Source organism: Drosophila yakuba, chromosome X (assembly GCF_016746365.2).
Source record: "Drosophila yakuba strain Tai18E2 chromosome X, Prin_Dyak_Tai18E2_2.1, whole genome shotgun sequence".
In the NCBI taxonomy this organism is placed as follows: domain Eukaryota; kingdom Metazoa; phylum Arthropoda; class Insecta; order Diptera; family Drosophilidae; genus Drosophila; species Drosophila yakuba.
This window is the reverse complement of record NC_052526.2, coordinates 7,743,154-7,759,472: the sequence shown is the minus strand read 5'-3', so window position 1 is coordinate 7,759,472 and position 16,319 is coordinate 7,743,154. Positions and strand designations below refer to the sequence as shown.

The 16,319-nt window shown below is 44.4% G+C and overlaps 3 protein-coding genes across 3 annotated transcripts; 1 reads left to right on the top strand and 2 right to left on the bottom strand.

Moving 5' to 3' along the window:
• The first annotated feature begins 71 nt into the window (after positions 1-71).
• LOC6524612 (fatty acid hydroxylase domain-containing protein 2) lies at positions 72-3,803 on the top strand. Its single transcript, XM_002100433.3, has 6 exons — positions 72-656; positions 712-869; positions 1,689-1,762; positions 2,527-2,702; positions 2,757-3,211; positions 3,279-3,803. Exons 1-6 carry the CDS (start codon positions 441-443, stop codon positions 3,427-3,429), a joined length of 1,230 nt encoding a protein of 409 aa, XP_002100469.1. The 5' UTR covers positions 72-440; the 3' UTR covers positions 3,430-3,803.
• Positions 3,804-3,846: 43 nt separating this feature from the next.
• On the bottom strand, positions 3,847-8,368 carry LOC6524611 (glutathione S-transferase theta-3). Its single transcript, XM_002100432.3, has 4 exons — positions 8,015-8,368; positions 4,595-4,881; positions 4,390-4,525; positions 3,847-4,327 (listed from the first exon to the last, which is right to left on the bottom strand). Exons 1-4 carry the CDS (start codon positions 8,130-8,132, stop codon positions 4,164-4,166), a joined length of 705 nt encoding a protein of 234 aa, XP_002100468.1. The 5' UTR covers positions 8,133-8,368; the 3' UTR covers positions 3,847-4,163.
• Positions 8,369-10,139: 1,771 nt separating this feature from the next.
• Positions 10,140-14,435, bottom strand: LOC6524610 (branched-chain-amino-acid aminotransferase, cytosolic). Its single transcript, XM_002100431.4, has 6 exons — positions 14,027-14,435; positions 12,502-12,918; positions 11,835-12,065; positions 11,464-11,770; positions 11,242-11,396; positions 10,140-11,181 (listed from the first exon to the last, which is right to left on the bottom strand). The coding sequence occupies exons 1-6, from the start codon at positions 14,054-14,056 to the stop codon at positions 10,993-10,995; spliced, it is 1,329 nt and encodes a 442-aa protein (XP_002100467.2). The 5' UTR covers positions 14,057-14,435; the 3' UTR covers positions 10,140-10,992.
• Between the last annotated feature and the right edge of the window lie 1,884 nt (positions 14,436-16,319).

Sequence of the window (16,319 nt, the reverse complement as noted above, 5' to 3'; positions counted from 1 at the left end):
GTGTGCTTGCTAAGTGAGACTGCCTGTGGCTGTGGCATTGCATTGGCCCGCCTGGCCTGGTCACACTGCGTGCGAGATAACAACAGAGAGCGAGCGAGAGAGCTTGAGTGGAAAATTCAAAAATAAACGTTCGCCTATTTCTTTTGGCTTTTCCAAACAAAGTTAACAATTATTCATAATTATTATAATTTATTCAGTTCGCTGGCCAACAAAGCCGGTCGTTACCGAATGCCACGCACATGGGCCACTTAGCGCTGCCGAAGAATCGAAAAATCGAAGTGCGTTAAATGTCAAGGACAACGGAAAAGCCACAACAAAAACCAAAGAAAATCAAAGGAAAATCCACAAAGAGAGCGAGAGAGAGAGCAGCTCAGCTGGGAAAGTTTTGAAGCGAGGAAAGCAAGAAATATTGGTAAAATACTCGCGAAGAAGCCGTAAATATGTCGAATCCGGCGCACGGAAAACCGCCCAATAGCATGGGCTCATCATCCGCATCCTCGCCAGCTTCGGTGTCCCTGCAAACGGGTGGCACTGGGAACAGCTCCTCATCCTCCACCAGCTCCTACTCCTCCTCCAGCGCCTACGCCTCATCGCTGGGCGGCGGAATCCTCAAGGACAAGGCGGGTCTGCCGCCGGTCTACCTCAATCTGAATGATGTAAGCCGGCTGGAATCGTTCATCCAATGATAATGCTAATGCCCTGCATCCCCAGAATGCCAAGGATCAGACACCAGGCAGCCCCGGTTCACCGCTGCAAAGCTGGGATGACGCCCGCACCGCCGACGTCTGGCTGTCCTCGCTGCACAGCGTCATCTTCATCATCACCTGCGCCCTGGCCGCCTTCATTCTGTTCCGCAACGTGCTCACCTGGTAACTATCCGGATTCTGGCTGGGAATGCGCTTCCTCCCGCCTTCTGGCACCTCTCCTCGTTTAGGGCTTGGCAATTTTCACACAGTTCTTCAATCGCACTGGAAGCTTCTGGACCAACTCACTCAATTAGTAGAGATAATAGATAAAAGATAATAGCAATTTTGGAGGCAATGATTGGATTATTAGATAAGCATTAGTATCATACTTATTATTGATATTATTGCAATAATTTCAAACAGTATTCCAAGTCGATAGCCCTTGTGACCTCAGAGTGGACCATTATATAAAACTTGCATTAGATTTCACTATATACGCAGGTGAAGAGAATGGCATAATAATCAGCTTGTTTGTTTAGCTTTTCGTTTAAGCGTATACTCTTGATTGCGGTAGGGTATAAGATAGATTGAAAGTACAATCATGAAATCAGCCATTTGCATTTCGAGATAAGCAAAGCATAGCATCCGTAGCATAGATTCCCAGAGAGCAAATCACTTGGCAGGGTATCCACAGTTCGGATGCCCGAAGGGGGCTTTCTTCGCCACACACTCTCTTTCGCATTTTTGGCGAGAGTCTGGAAGCAAGTTGAGCTTTGGTTGTGCGAGCTGCGCTTTTCCATGCGATCGAAATCGCCAGTTGCTTTTGCGACGCTCGGCAGCGAAGACACGCAGTTTGGCGTGAAGAAAGCGAGCGAAAGAGCGAAGAATCGGGGAGAAAGCGAATTCTGCAAGAACCAGAAGCAAAACCATAACCAGAACATATATACAGAGATTGCGAACCATGGAGGATAAATTCATGGAGGTTTCTTACATCTATGCCAGGCATCTGCAGAGCTTTTGGGGCGCCTCCGGTGATTTCTGGCAGTCGCAATGGGACAAATTCATCGACTCGTTCGGTAAGTGCATCCAACAACTAATGTATCCACAGCAAGGGCATACAAGAATGGAGAAGTTCACAGGTAAACGTCGAGGGGAAACAACTAAACTTTGCCCCCTCTCTTTGTGATTGTGTGCAAATTGCAACTCTCTGCCACTGGCGACACAACAAAATGTCAACATCAACTGTTTTGTTTACTAATTCCATCGCACAGACACCAACACACACAAAGCCACACACCGACACACAGGCACAAAGATACAAAGAGACACATGCAAAAGATACAGATACAAATGCAGCCAGAAGTGCTGCCAATTAGGCGAAATGAATCGCCGCGTTACTCACTCAATTTTGAATTCTTCAGCAAACAAATGTGCAGTATCCACATATAAGTTCCAATCCGGGTTAGCTATACATTTTTTTGAATTTACCATAACTCTGTTTGGCCAGTGCAAATACGAGTATAAACGCATTGCACAATGTTCAATGGCTTGGCAGTGGATTTTGCTGAAGCTCAAAGTCGGATGCTGAATAAACAGGGTTCATAGGCGCGTTTAATTTGTGTTTTCCTAACAGCGCTCACAATTTGTAATTGCAGCTAGAACTTTATGCAAAGGATATCTTTGTAAATTCAGGAATTTCATAAAATATGTAGATTCACATAGTCCGGATTGCAAATAGATTGTTGCATACTTTAAGGCACCTTTGCATTATCATTTGAAATCACTTACAAACTCTTTTATGACAGCAATGAACTCAATTTGAAATGCACATATCTTGCAGGCGACGAGCCCATGGTGCTCTGGGTCTTTGGCACCACCATATTCACGATGCTCGTCTACTGGACCGTGGGCACACTGTACACCTTCATGGACCTGACCAATCGGCCCGCCTGTCTGCGCAAGTACAAGATCCAGCCGGGCACCAATGAGCCCGTCGAAGTTCGCCGTCTGCTCAAGGTATGGAATTTTTCACTGATTCAATTGACCCCACGACTGACCTGCCAATTTTAGGTGATCTGGTGCGTGGTCTGCAACCAGATATTCGTGGGCATACCATTGGCCTACGCCAGCTACCGTCTGATGGAGATCCGTGGACTGAGCGACATCCGCGACCTGCCCACATTCCATTGGGTCTGCTTCGAGCTGACCGTGTGCATTCTGATGGAGGAGCTGGGATTCTACTACTCGCACCGTCTGCTGCACCACAAGCACATCTACAAGTACATCCACAAGCAGCATCACGAGTGGACGGCACCCATCTCGGTGACGGCCATCTATTGCCATCCCATTGAGCACATCTTCAGCAACCTGCTGCCGCCCTTCCTGGGCGTCTTTCTCATGGGCAGCCATGTGGCCACCGCGTGGATGTGGTTCGCCCTGGCGATCCTCTCCACACTGAACGCCCACTCCGGCTATCACCTGCCGTTCTTTCCCAGTCCCGAGGCGCATGATTTTCACCATTTAAAGTAATTGCTTGGAAATTGCCGATATAATCGTAACTGATATGTTGTTTTCCCTGCTGACCACCGACAGGTTCAACAACTGTTTCGGCGTGCTGGGCGTCTTGGATCGCCTCCATGGCACCGACTCCCTCTTCCGGGCCACCAAGTCGTATGCGCGACACATCATGATGCTGAGCTTCAAGCCGCCGCGCGATGCTTTTCCCGATCCGGCGATGAAGTGATGCAGTGATGCAGTGATGCAGTGATGAAGTGATGCAGTGACGCAGTGATGCAGTGACGCACTGATGCAGTGAGCAGGCAATGTGGAAGTTCTCTTGTGCATGGCAGCAAGCATTTCTCTATCTGTGTATACAACTTTTAATTGTGATATGACAAGGCAGATCCTATTTTGTACACCTCATATGTATGTGGACGTGGTGCAGACCCCTAGAATCCCTAGTATCCCTAGAATCCCTAGAATCCCTAGTATCCCTAGAATCCCTAGTATCCCTAGAATCCCTAGAATTCCGCACATATGCGAGCACCGCTCCCAGAGCGAATCCCCCACAAATGTTAATCGAGTCGAATAAAGCGTAAATGTAAATGTCTAGCCAAAGGCGAGCATGTTTCTGTTCCATGTCGGCGAGAAAAAGGCGATATTTTAACAATCATTAGAGTACTTTATATACGAACAATTAGAATACATATTTAACAACTAAGTTTTATTATTATATATAGGTTTTTTTTTTTTTTGCTTTCGTAGGGTTTAACAAATGAGCATTACTTGACACAAATGGTAGGGTTAACACAAATGGTAGGGTTAAAACACGTGTGATGGGTGGTACGCTAAAAACTTATTGGATATGAAGAGCAAGTATAATCACAAAAATACAATATCTGTAGAGCGTACAAAAAAAAAAAAAGAATCAGATTAAATAGTCGATGGTCTTAGGGAACTAAACACGTTTGGCGGCATCTATTGCTTCACCGCCCGCTGCTGCTGCCCACTGCCAGTGCCCTTCAGCTTGGCCTCGAACTCGCCGAGCACCTCCTTGTAGTGGGGACCCAGCTCCTCGCGCACCGTCTCGTACCATCGCGCCAGCTTGTTGCGGTTCTGGAACGCATTGTAGCCAATGGACTCTGCAATGGAATTCCGGATTAGTACCAGGTGTTACCAGCAGGAGCTGGAATGGGTTACTCACTGGGCTGATCGATCTCGCAGATGGCGCTAAGGTCCGCATAGGATATGTTGTCGCCCATCATGAACTTGCGGGAGTTGAGGAATAGCTGCTCGAACTCATTGAGCGTGTGCTCCAGCTGCTTCCCGGCGAGATTCACCTGCAATTCCCATGGACAGTGATTAGTTTGAGTTGCCTCATTTGGAATTTAGCTACCAGGATGACTTACCGCATTATCGGCTGGCCGGGTCTTTTGTAGATACGGCACCAGCCACTTTTGCTGGAAGTACTCCGTGGTGGCCACACCCATGTTGGTCTGCTGCCAGGCGAGGTACTCGTCGATGCGACTGCGTCCGAGATGGCGCCGCGGATACCAGTGCTCCGGCACCAGTTTCTCGCGTGCCAGATGCCGGAAGATGGCCACGTTCTCGGACAGCTGGTAGCCGTGATCTATGATCGCCGGCAGCTTGCGGAACCGGTTCACATTGTCCCGGAACTCGCCAGTCAGGTGCTCGCCTGGAATCGCCCAGGAGAAGGTTAGATATCGAGTTATAGTCTTGTAAAATGAATATCCAGATAAGCGGCTTTAAAAACCCCTAATTGGCTTTATAATGAACAAAAAAATCACATATTGTGGAACTGAACAGTACAATATATATATGTATATATCTGAAAACAAACACAAATTTCTCGCCTAATTAATAAGCAGGTTTTATTTTTAACTTTTAATCTTGCAGTTGCGTGTTTTGGTCTTCCGATCGCTGGATCGCTGGATCGCTGGATCGCCTGATCCCAACGAGATATTGCTGCACGAGGCAACTACTGCTGCCGAATTCGAAAACCTGATAACGAGCGATAAGAGAATTTGGACTTGGAATTGGGCATGGAGCAATGAGTGCCCTCAAAAGAGGGGCGTGTCTGGCAAAGTCAGTGTCAATGTCGCCTGTTTGGAGTGCGTTTCTTTCCACTGTTTCCAATGTTTCCACTGTTTGTCCAGCCCATCAAGGTCATCGTGGGCGTGGAGCAGTGCGGCACTTGCAAGGCATCCGGCTCTAAAAATACCCCGTTCTGGTTTTCGCATCTGGATGGGTGCACAAGCAAATTGAATGCCCACATCCACACGCAAACGAGGTGCCAATCCACGCCAGCGCATCATGATTTTGGGGCTGGTGTGAATGAGCAGAGAAATTAACTGGCCAACTGCTGGTGGAAGCCTAATTGATTAGTCAGCCAGCAGTTGGCAGTTGGAAGTTGGCAGTTAGTAGTTAGTAGTTAGTGGTGAGCTGTGATTCCCGACAGTCGGCTGATTAGATTGCGAATGGGCGGCGGCAATTTTTCAATTTTTCAATTTTATAATTTTTCAATTTTATAATTGCTGCCATTTGGGAAATTAAAGTGGGCCCATCCAAGCAATGGGCAATGTGAGATTCGTGATTGATCAAGATCTGTGCTGACCCACGGATCACAAAATGAAAGGGCAGCCGGAAGCTCGGGAGGATTATTATTATTATCGCAGGTGCATTTAGCTTTATGGCTGCAGCTAATTAAAAGAACTGCTCTTATCGCGCTGCTAGCTTATTACCCATAATCATCCATAAATCCCATCATCAGTAGATATAGTACATATGCTCCTCGTTCTCTATTCCCACCAACCAACTATAACCCGTCTAACCAGCTCCGAGCCCGGGTAACTCAGCTACTGGCCCATGGAGTGCAGTCCAAGTGGGTATAGCTACATTTAGAAAGGCATAGAAACTGCATAGTAAAACTAACTAACCTAATAACCTAATATGACCTCTGGGAACTTGGCTCAAAGAGCGCAGATTGCTGTGCAAATCGGTAGGAGCACTCGTAGATAGCCAACTGAAGGGCATACCAAATTGGGTTGGAAAACATCAATGTTTATGGTGTCAATAGCTCCATTCGATTTCCACTTGATCCGCAGTGCAGTGGAGCTCGTAAACTTCCCGCCAGATTAGATTCCTTGCGTCATGCCCCGTCGGCATGTAAACCGGGTGAGCTCAGCAGTAGCAACACCCATGGAGCTATAGTACATATGTATGTACATACTACATATCTACATGTGTTTGCTGAAAAACTACTACTGAAAAAGTGCTGGCCCCCGCTTTGGAGTCTTTAACCTCCACAAGGTTGTCTTGTTGCCACCACTCGCAAATGCAGCGACGACTCTGATTTCTAAGCGCTGCCACCAACTGGCTGAGTGGCGGAGTGCAAAGTCCAAAGATGAAAACCTATCTGGGATTCGGACATTGTATAGCAGCAGTTTTGGATTAGTAGCTATAGTAGTTGGTATCCCAATATAACCATGTAACATCAACTTACCAGCTGCCAACTAACCAGACATTATCCACATATCGTGATTATATATGCAGCCGTTAATGTGGCCACTGATTGCATCCACGCATCAATTCTGCACTTTATGGCGTTTCCGCAACCTTGACCAAGTGCAAAACGACCAAGAGGCAAACAACACACATGTGAAGACCTACTCCTAAATGGCTTAAATGGATACCACATACGAGTGTGTGGCTTAAATGGATACCAAACACGAGTGTGTGTATGTGGTCTTCAAAAAGTGCTAAGCGCACGCGCAGCTTGGTAAACAGAAAAACAAACACATCAACAACAAAGGTTGAAAGGAAAACAAAACTCAAGCGATGGGTAAAGATAAAGATAAAGATACATATACAGATACATATACAGATACAGATACATATACATATACATATACATATACAGATACATATACAGATACATATACAAATACATATACAGATAAAGTTAATGGTAAAGCAATAACAATGTGGCAAACAAATCGAATATTTGATAAGTGTCCCAGTTTGGCGAGCAGGTGATAAAACCAGCGCAAAGATCGGTTTCTAGATTTCTAGATTTCTAGATTCCCCCGCGGCGTAAACACGATCAAAGTGCAGCCTGGATTTTGGGTACAGTCGAACTACACTAACTAGAACCCACTACCACAGTACTGAATCAAGATGAATATATAGAATATATGCATTAACCTGAAGATGTTACCAAGATTTTCAGCAAACACGTTCACAGCAAACACGATCACTACTGAATAAAATGAATATACTTTTGCACACACTTCAGAGGTATCCTCACGTTCGAATCGAATTCCTTAATCTTATCTAGCATTAGCAAAGAAATTATATTTGAGAACAATCACGTTTGCATTGAACTCATATGTGCGACTAATCTATGTTCCACATATGTATTTCCACAATTGTTTTCAGATTGAGTGACACTAATTTCGAATAACGAACGTCTGCCCGCTTTCTCGCCTTGGAAACTTTTCGTTTGGATTGTGGAATTTTTAACGAGCGGAAAATTTATTTGGAAACTCCCCAATCGACTTGAAAAAAAATATCGGAACACAAAGGGCAGCATAAAAATGCATAGGAATGTGTGTAAGTTGCTCGTTGGTTTTTACAGTTCCATCGGTCGATTTTGGTTCGACCTTTGGGCCCTCGAAAAAAAATTTCTTATAGATGTGACTGGCTGTGTGTGCCACCGCTCACGTACTCCCAGCCCAATACTCCCTACTAGCTACCCCCTACTCCAGACTACCCACTCCCCACTCCCCACTCCCCTACTCCACACTCACCTTTGAGCATCGATATGGGTATGGCCTCGAAGGGGATCTTGGAGGCCTCCAGGAGGATGTAGAGCGCCCGGCTCGATTGGTTCAGGAAATCGAAGTAGAACTTGAGTGGCTGCGACATCTCGCTGATATATATATATGTATATATATGTACGTATGTATATATAGCTCCAAGTGACTAGAGTACAACAACGGAAAAAAAAATGCACTGCAGTACAATCCAAATTCGAAATTCCAGATCGGGGATTCAAATCGAAATCGAAATCGAAACTGAAACTGAAACTGAGACTGAGATTGAAACTGAGATCGGATCGCTTTGGAACCGGACTGCTGGACTTTTGCTGCTAGACTGAGCTCCGCAGCGCCGTCGCTGCGACATTTTAAACGCAGTGCCGCTGCGTCGACGCCGACTGCGCAGCTGAGTGGTGGGTGGGGGTGGGGTGGGGAGTTGTGCGGTGTGATGGTGTGCGTTGAGGTGGTGTGCGGAGTGTGGGGGGGAAACGGGGTTTACGGGGCGCATTCATTAAATGCGCCGCAAAAACAAGCCAACGGAGCAGCGAAGCAGCGTAGCGATCACAACAAGATGCTAACGAAAAAAAGAGGCGAACACAAAAACAAAAACAGAGACAAAAAAGACCGGCTTCTTGTTCATATGTACATTGCATACGGGGCCCCGCACTCCCCAACCCCCCCGCATTGCTGCTCCTCTGCGCCGCCTCTGCTGACACTGGCTGTACTCTTTCGCAGAGTTGGGGACTTTGCGACTGGCATGGCCCTTGGAAAAGAGGGTGTGGCCCGCAGCAAAATAGAGCGAAATAGGCAGAAACCAACTATCGTAACTCGGCTATTACCACTCGGTTGTTGGTGAAAATTAGTGGCAGGACTTATTACTGCTATTCCTGGCCGCATACCAAAATTCATACTGAAATTCACATAAATGCCTTAGTTACAAGCAGTTTACATATGACGCATAGAAGTCGTATGAAGTGCATATAGATGCACTTGAAGCTAGCAAGCTAGCAAACTCAATGCATTTACTTAGGACCTTGAGAACACTTGGCTTGAGTTCATATGTTAGGGATTTTCTAATTTTAATAGGGTATTTCGAGTGTGGCTCGCTGCTCGATTTTATCGCTGTTTGTTTTGCTTTCAGTGTTTTGTTGCTGCTGCGGCTTTTCTTGTTTTTGTTTTTATTTTTGTTTTTGTTTCTGTTTTGCTGGTTTCTTTTTGACTCTGCCTGCTGCCTTTGTACTGGACTAGCTTTGATATATTCGGACTGGGGCGTTATCTGGCGACGATTTCCAATCAGAAAATGCTTAGTAATAATCAGTATTTTGAGTATTTTGAGGATCCCCGCGATCCACTTTCCGAATCATCGATGTGCCATCTTATCTTGTTTACCGCAAACGGGGCCAATAACAGAAATGCCAACAAGAACAACTATGTGTACCAACCATATCGGTCAGCGAATTGTTGTTGTTCGAACTGCAGAGCTGATAAAACTGGCCCGAAGTGCCAGCCAAAGTGCCTTGTCTTCGGATGTATCTGTATCTCTAAGATGCATTCGCTGTCACAAGTGTCCGCTGTCCGTACAAGGTGGCTCAAAGATACTTGCCAAGATAATGGCTCTCGAGAGTCCACCTCACTGCATTTTGCTTGGCTCTTTTCGCTTTCTGATCAGCTGTCCATTTCGTGCATCTTCAGGAATGTAACTACGTTTATTCCATACAACTAAAAGTAATACTTAAGGAGTTGGAAACATGCAATCTTTAAATCTATTCAATCGAGATATATTCTAAAGATATTCCAATACATTATTCGGTATCCTATAATTTTGTATATTCATATGCTAACATATTTAAGTGGCTGACTATTTAACGAGATTCGTGTTTTTAGACACAGCCACCCAAAAGTATGCTCAAACAAAAGATACTCTGTTAATCAATTTCAAACTAAACTAGCTGCTTATAGATAGCCGATAGATGGCGCTAGCTATTCTGCGGGGGCGCCAAACTTTCAATTTCATTGCGAAATGTATCTCAAATATATATTTATGGGAAATAAGATGATTATATGATGATATGAGATGATGAAGGTGAAAAATAACGTATTTATAGAGCATAGGTTCTTGAGTTTTGTCATCGTTTATTCATCGCTTATCGACTAGGTTACAGGTATAGTATACAGCTTGATTCGGGTTAGGATCTACAGCCTAGGCCTACAACCTAGGTTCTACTGACGGTTTCAGTTTCAGGTTCAGGTTCAGGTTCAGATTAGCTTTAGTCACAGCTCAGCTCGGCTGCTGCCCTCGTGCCTCTCGTGCCGCTTTTACCTCCAAGAACACTTCGATCACTTACTCACTTACTCGCTAATAAATGCATTTCGCCTCCGGTACGTTTTCAACTAATTCCAGCCACTTGCATGGGGAATTCTCTCGATCTCGATCTCGATCTCAATCTCAATCTCTTTTGATCCTAGTCTAAATTTTTGTAGTTGGTAATTTTGCCTTGCTTTCGATGCTGCTTGGAAGTAAAAGCGCAAAAAGACGATTCATAGCTTCAAAATGAAACAAACACAAAAAAAAAAAAATAGGTAACACACATACACGCAAAACTAAAAATATGAAAATAATTTGGAAAACTATAAATAACATTGAACCAGTTGGAATTATGTACAATTCGAATTCCTCACATAAATAAATAAATATACATTTAAATGCAACTTAACGAATCGGCCCTAGACTTATATACTACTATATTATATATTTATATATATATCCAATATATAATATATCTGCATATGCAAGCATATAGCTAAATGCACAATAAACGAAACAAATTCGAGCACATTGGCAACCCACAAAACACTTGGCACTAAATCCTACTAATACACGGTACGGGAAAGGGATGGGATGGGATGGGCCTGGGGGGAAACAAAGGGGAGCAGCTGTGGGTGGATAGTTTCTGGGCGGGATTGGCGACTTAGTCGATCACCACCGACCACGGATGATCCACGCGACCGTACTGAATGTCGGTGAGCGTCTCGCGGATGAGCTCGTGTACGGGCTTCTCCTGCTCCATGGTGGGTATATACAGATCTTGGCCCAGGTAGCTGATCCTGTTCACGGGGCTAACCACGCACGCCGTTCCCGCTCCAAAGAGCTCCAGCAGCTGTGTCAAGAGAGGCAATTTAGGAGTGGACTCAAAGAAGACTACTGTAAGTGTACTTACCCTTCCCTGGTTGAGGAGCTCGCAGACCATGGGCATGGTGATGTTCGCCTCGCTAACCTTGAACTTGCCCCACTGGCGGGTCATGCGCAGGATGGAGTCGCGGGTGATGCCGGGCAGGATGAGGCCGCTCAGCGGTGGTGTTACCAGTTCCTTTTCTGCAAAATGCCAAAGCACCGATATCCATTTAGGCTCAAGCAATGCCAAAATACGCAGGACACTTACCTCCTTGCTCGTTCACGTAGAACATGAAGATGTTCATGGTGCCCACCTCGGTGAGCTGGTGATCCTCGCCATAGAGCCACAGCACCTGCTGCAGTCCCTTGGCGGCCGCCTCCTTCTGCACATTGATCGTGGGCGCATAGTTGGAGCCCATCTTGCGATTGCCCACGCCGCCGGGCCAGGCGCGCACATAACTGGGATCGGCCAGCAGGGAAACGGCGCCGGAGGAGCCCGTCTTGAAGTAACTGCCCACGGGGCTGAGGATCGTGTAGAGCAGGGCCGAGTCAGAGGATGCCACTCCCAGTGTGGGCTGCCAATGGGAATGGAAATAGTTAAGCCAATGATATTAGAGGTTAGAGATTAGATGTACTCACATCAATGCCGATCAGTGTGGGGCGGATGTACAAGCTGGCGGTGTCCGTGTGGGGCACCCACTCGGAATCGATGGACAGCAGGCGGGAGAGGCACTGGACGAACTCCTTGCCCTCGAAGGTGGGCAGTCCGGAACGCTGGGCGGCCAGGTTCATGCGGTTCATGTTCATGTCCGGCCGGAAGATGCGAATCTTGCCATCGACGCCGCGGTACGCCTTCATGCCCTCAAAGAGCTGCAATATGGAAAGAATGGCATAGAGTTGATAACAGCACATTGGCAACAGTCGCTGATTTCGATTTCGATTTCGATTTGGGTTCAGACTGCACTATACTATATGTACATAGGTATATACTATATATCTGCATGACGTTGGTTCACAGGCCACACGTGCGACTTGTTTACAGAGATTACGGACTTGGTGACTTGGTGACTTGGGGATTACAAAGCGTTTTCAAGTCACGTAAATATTTGCAAAGTCGAGGAGCAAATCGTTGCTGCTAGCTGCTCTACTCAAAAGTTGAACATTGAGGTATTTAAAGTAATATCTTGAGTTGAAGATTAATGTATTTAAAGTAATATCTCGACTTAACTAAAAGTTTATGCATTTTAGTTCTGTATTATTATAATCTATAAGTTGCAAAACCAAGCTGAAGGACTCTGCGGCTTACCTCAACGGCGTAGTGCAGCACCTTGGCGGCTGGGTGCATCACTAGGTTCTCCAGCGGCGTGATCTCCGGTCGCTGCCAGCCACCGAGGCTCTTGTGGTAGTAGATCTTGAGCATGTGATCGGTGAAGAGGCGCCCGAAGCCCAGTTCGCCATCGTTGTCCGGCTTCGGCTGCAGTTGCTCCGGCGCGGCCAAACGCACGGACAACTGGGAGGCACGGAACTGGTGGCCCAGATTCTTGTCATGCTTGATGGGCTCCGGTGCACTGGTATATTGGGCGTCCACCGAGGCGGTGATCTCAAAGTCCACCGACGACGATTTCTGTTGCTGCTGTTGGGCGGCTTTCAGTGACTGGTTGCTGCACAACCGGATCGACTGCTCCAGGAAGCGAATCAAACGGTGCTGGTTGCGGAAAATATCCTGCAAATATTATACAATTTTATAAATATATAATAAATTGCCTATTATTTGGAATAACAATGTTCTAGTCAATAAATAAATGCGTTAAATAAAACCACACTGCCCATCACTGATTTGTATGCTAATTTGGGTCTAGACCCTAACCGAAAATCGCTGATTTGCCGAAAATGATTTGCACATTAATTAATTCTCAATTTGCAAGGCAGACGGTCTCATTTGCTTGGACTGATGTAACCCCATATACATCCATATATATGGTCTGAATTGCAGGTCAGACGAGAAGTCAGCGGTTTTCGATTCGATTCCGGCTTAGCTTCGATTCCAAAGCCTAATCTTTCTGTAGTATTATTCGTTTTGATTCGATTACATCTTAGATGGCTGATGAAATCGGCCAAGCTGGCGACTAAGCCAAAAAGTTGACATCCGTGGTCGCCATTGCATCAGCCAAAGCAAACAACAAACACTAAAAAGTTGATTTAAACTACTCGAAAAACTGCCCAAAAAACTAGTTCGAAAATCGGAATACAAACAGCCCGAAAATGTCGTCTATAAGTCTGCCTGCCCATAGCACTTATCACTGTTCTTTTTTCTATTTTTTTGTTTTTTTTTTGGTGGAAAGCGATAAGAACAGGCCATAAATGTCCAAAATAAAGTATTAATGGGCTCTATTCTATTTATACACAAGTGGTCTGGAGTGCTGGGCGCGTGTCAGGTTGTTCGAAAAGATAATCTACCCATAAAAAATAAAAGTCTGGATTTCGTAGCATCAAAAGTTTTCGAGTTTGCCAACATTTGCGTATAATTCAAATGGATTGCTATTTTTAAACAACCACTTTCAACTGGCATATTTAGGAAACAAAGAAATCGCTCTGAAAATAATATATTACTTGAAATTAAGAGCTGGAGTGGTGACTTTTTTGGATTGATAAACAAATCAAGCGGAGGATTGATTCTATATATTTAATCCGATTTCGCTCTGTTGCTAGCCTGTAAGCAATTAAAATTCTGATTTCCTGAGGGCGCTACAAATTGTGATGATGATGATTGAGTTGATAGTGATGATGTTGGATTTCAGGATCTCATGATTTCTTGATTTTCGACTACAAACCTTTGCGTTTATTGCCATTTTGGTTGTCATCTTGCTGGACTTGGCTGTGGAACTTTATGTCTCGCTACTTGCAGATACTTTTGTGTTTAGACTCCAGGTCTCTTTTTTGCTGCTCTACGAAAGACGCGTCTTTTTTATCGCTCTTTTTAGCGTCTCTTGCACTCGCACTTTGCCGCACTCACGCGAACCGATAAATATTGTATTTCTTGGTTTTGCTACTTGAATGAGTTTAATGCGCAAGGGAACTGCACTTTGCACAGTAAAAAAAAATGTTGTCAGCCACACACAGTTGCGTTTTAATTCGTTGCTCGAAGTTACTTTCTTTTTCTTCTGCTGGTTTTCTTGTGTTTTCTTTTCTTTTCTATTCAACTCGATCTTCACGGCACGAAGTCTCTGCAAGAAATGAGCTCCCGCCGCCGAGATATAGTAATATATATAGAGCCGATCCGCGTTGCGCATGTGTGCGTGTGGGTGTGTGTGAGCGAATCGTATGATTACCGTTCGAGCGCCATTTTAAGAGAATTGCGCAGGAATGGCCGCTAAGAGAGCGGAAGAGAGAGGCTACACTGCGATAAGAACTATTTACTTGTTTTTTTTACGCCAATTTAATTATTTATTATTTACTGCGATGGCAGCACATGATTGGCAGCAATATTTATGTATTTCATTACATTTTCTAAATATATGTGAGTTTATTTGCAATAATCAATTACCTGTAAAAATATTAAATACATGTCAAAATAATCTTTTTCAGCCTCGAAAATATATTTTTCCTAATTTATATATTTAATGTTCATAAATGTCAACTTGGCCATTGCAAGAAAATAAACACAAATCATTGTTTTTAATTACAAGCAATTTATTAACATCAATTGCAACACAAGTTGTTACAATTTAAAGCAGCATTTTGTAATATAATAGATGCTAATATAATAGATGCTAATAGAATATATGCTAATAGAATATATGCTAATAAAATATATGCTAATAGAATATATGCTAAAAGAATATATGCTTTTTTTATTAGTGTAGCAAAAACATAAGATGCCGAAAATCGAATGATTTCTTGGCTCCCTTAGCGAATCTCTTGCTTTTCGGGTTTTATACGATTGATAGATCGGCTCAACGTCTTGTAGCCACCCCCTCCCCCCCCCCCCCCCATTAGAAAGGGGGGATATGTTTCTGTGGGGGTGGGGAGGGGGGTGAGGTGGTTGGACCCCATGTATACCCCCCATGGGCTGCGTACTTATTTGGGCGCCGCGATCGGCGATTTCGGCCCACATAGTGCTTTTATTTCTCGTTTTTTAGCAGCTTTTTTTTTATTTTTTTTTGCTGCCAGCGATTTTTGCCTCGACAATTATTTCTGCTAAATTTGTCAGCTTTTTTGACATTTTTGCTCCGCGTTGAGTTTTGGATTTTTGCTGGGTTCTCGATGGGTTCTCTGCTGGCTGTAGTTCTTTGTTTGCGCCGCCCCAACGTGTGTACTTTTCCATTGAAAGTGAGTACACAATGGTTGCTATATTATATAGTTTATATACTATCCACTTGGATTTGTGTCTGCAGAATATTAGTTTGTTTTATCTAGTTAATCCAGACCTTAGACTTAAAGCTACAACTCCGAATATACAAAGTTACGAAGCTTTTATATGTTTTTGTTCGTAAATAGTCAGTTGCTTTTGGTTTTTAAAGTGTTTCATAGTTTATAGTTATAAACATCATTTTTTCATATATCGTATATCTACGGTTTCCTGCGGTTTCAAGTGCGTTTTCAATAGATTTTGGGCTGGAAATTTTGGTTTTTTACGACGCACATATGGCATCAATATCGGGCAATATAGGACTTCCTTCTTCACTTCCTGCTACCTGCCGAATTGCTGCTTCTTTTTTACCACGCAAATGTATTGGATGGAAAATGAAAAATGTGGAAAACATGATGTGCACGTTTTTTATTTTCCTGTTTTTTCCAGCCCGTAGTTTCCCAACTGATAAGGCAGCTCGGCTTTGGCATTAGATTTCAATTTGGATGACTTACATGAGTGTCTGTGTGTGTGTGTGTGTTTAGTTGATTGTGCAATACAGATTTGAGCTAGGCACACAAACAAACAAAAATAAAAATATGAAAACTGAGTTGAGTTGAAATCCCCCTGTAATCCTGGCTGATGCAATATCTAAATTAGCTACATCACAACCACTGCCTGATGCTGATAAGAGGAAAATCAAGTTTTCTTGCGCATTTCTCACGCCATGTGATTGGCCTCACATTTAAGAGAGTTTCCAACTGCTCCGAAGAGCT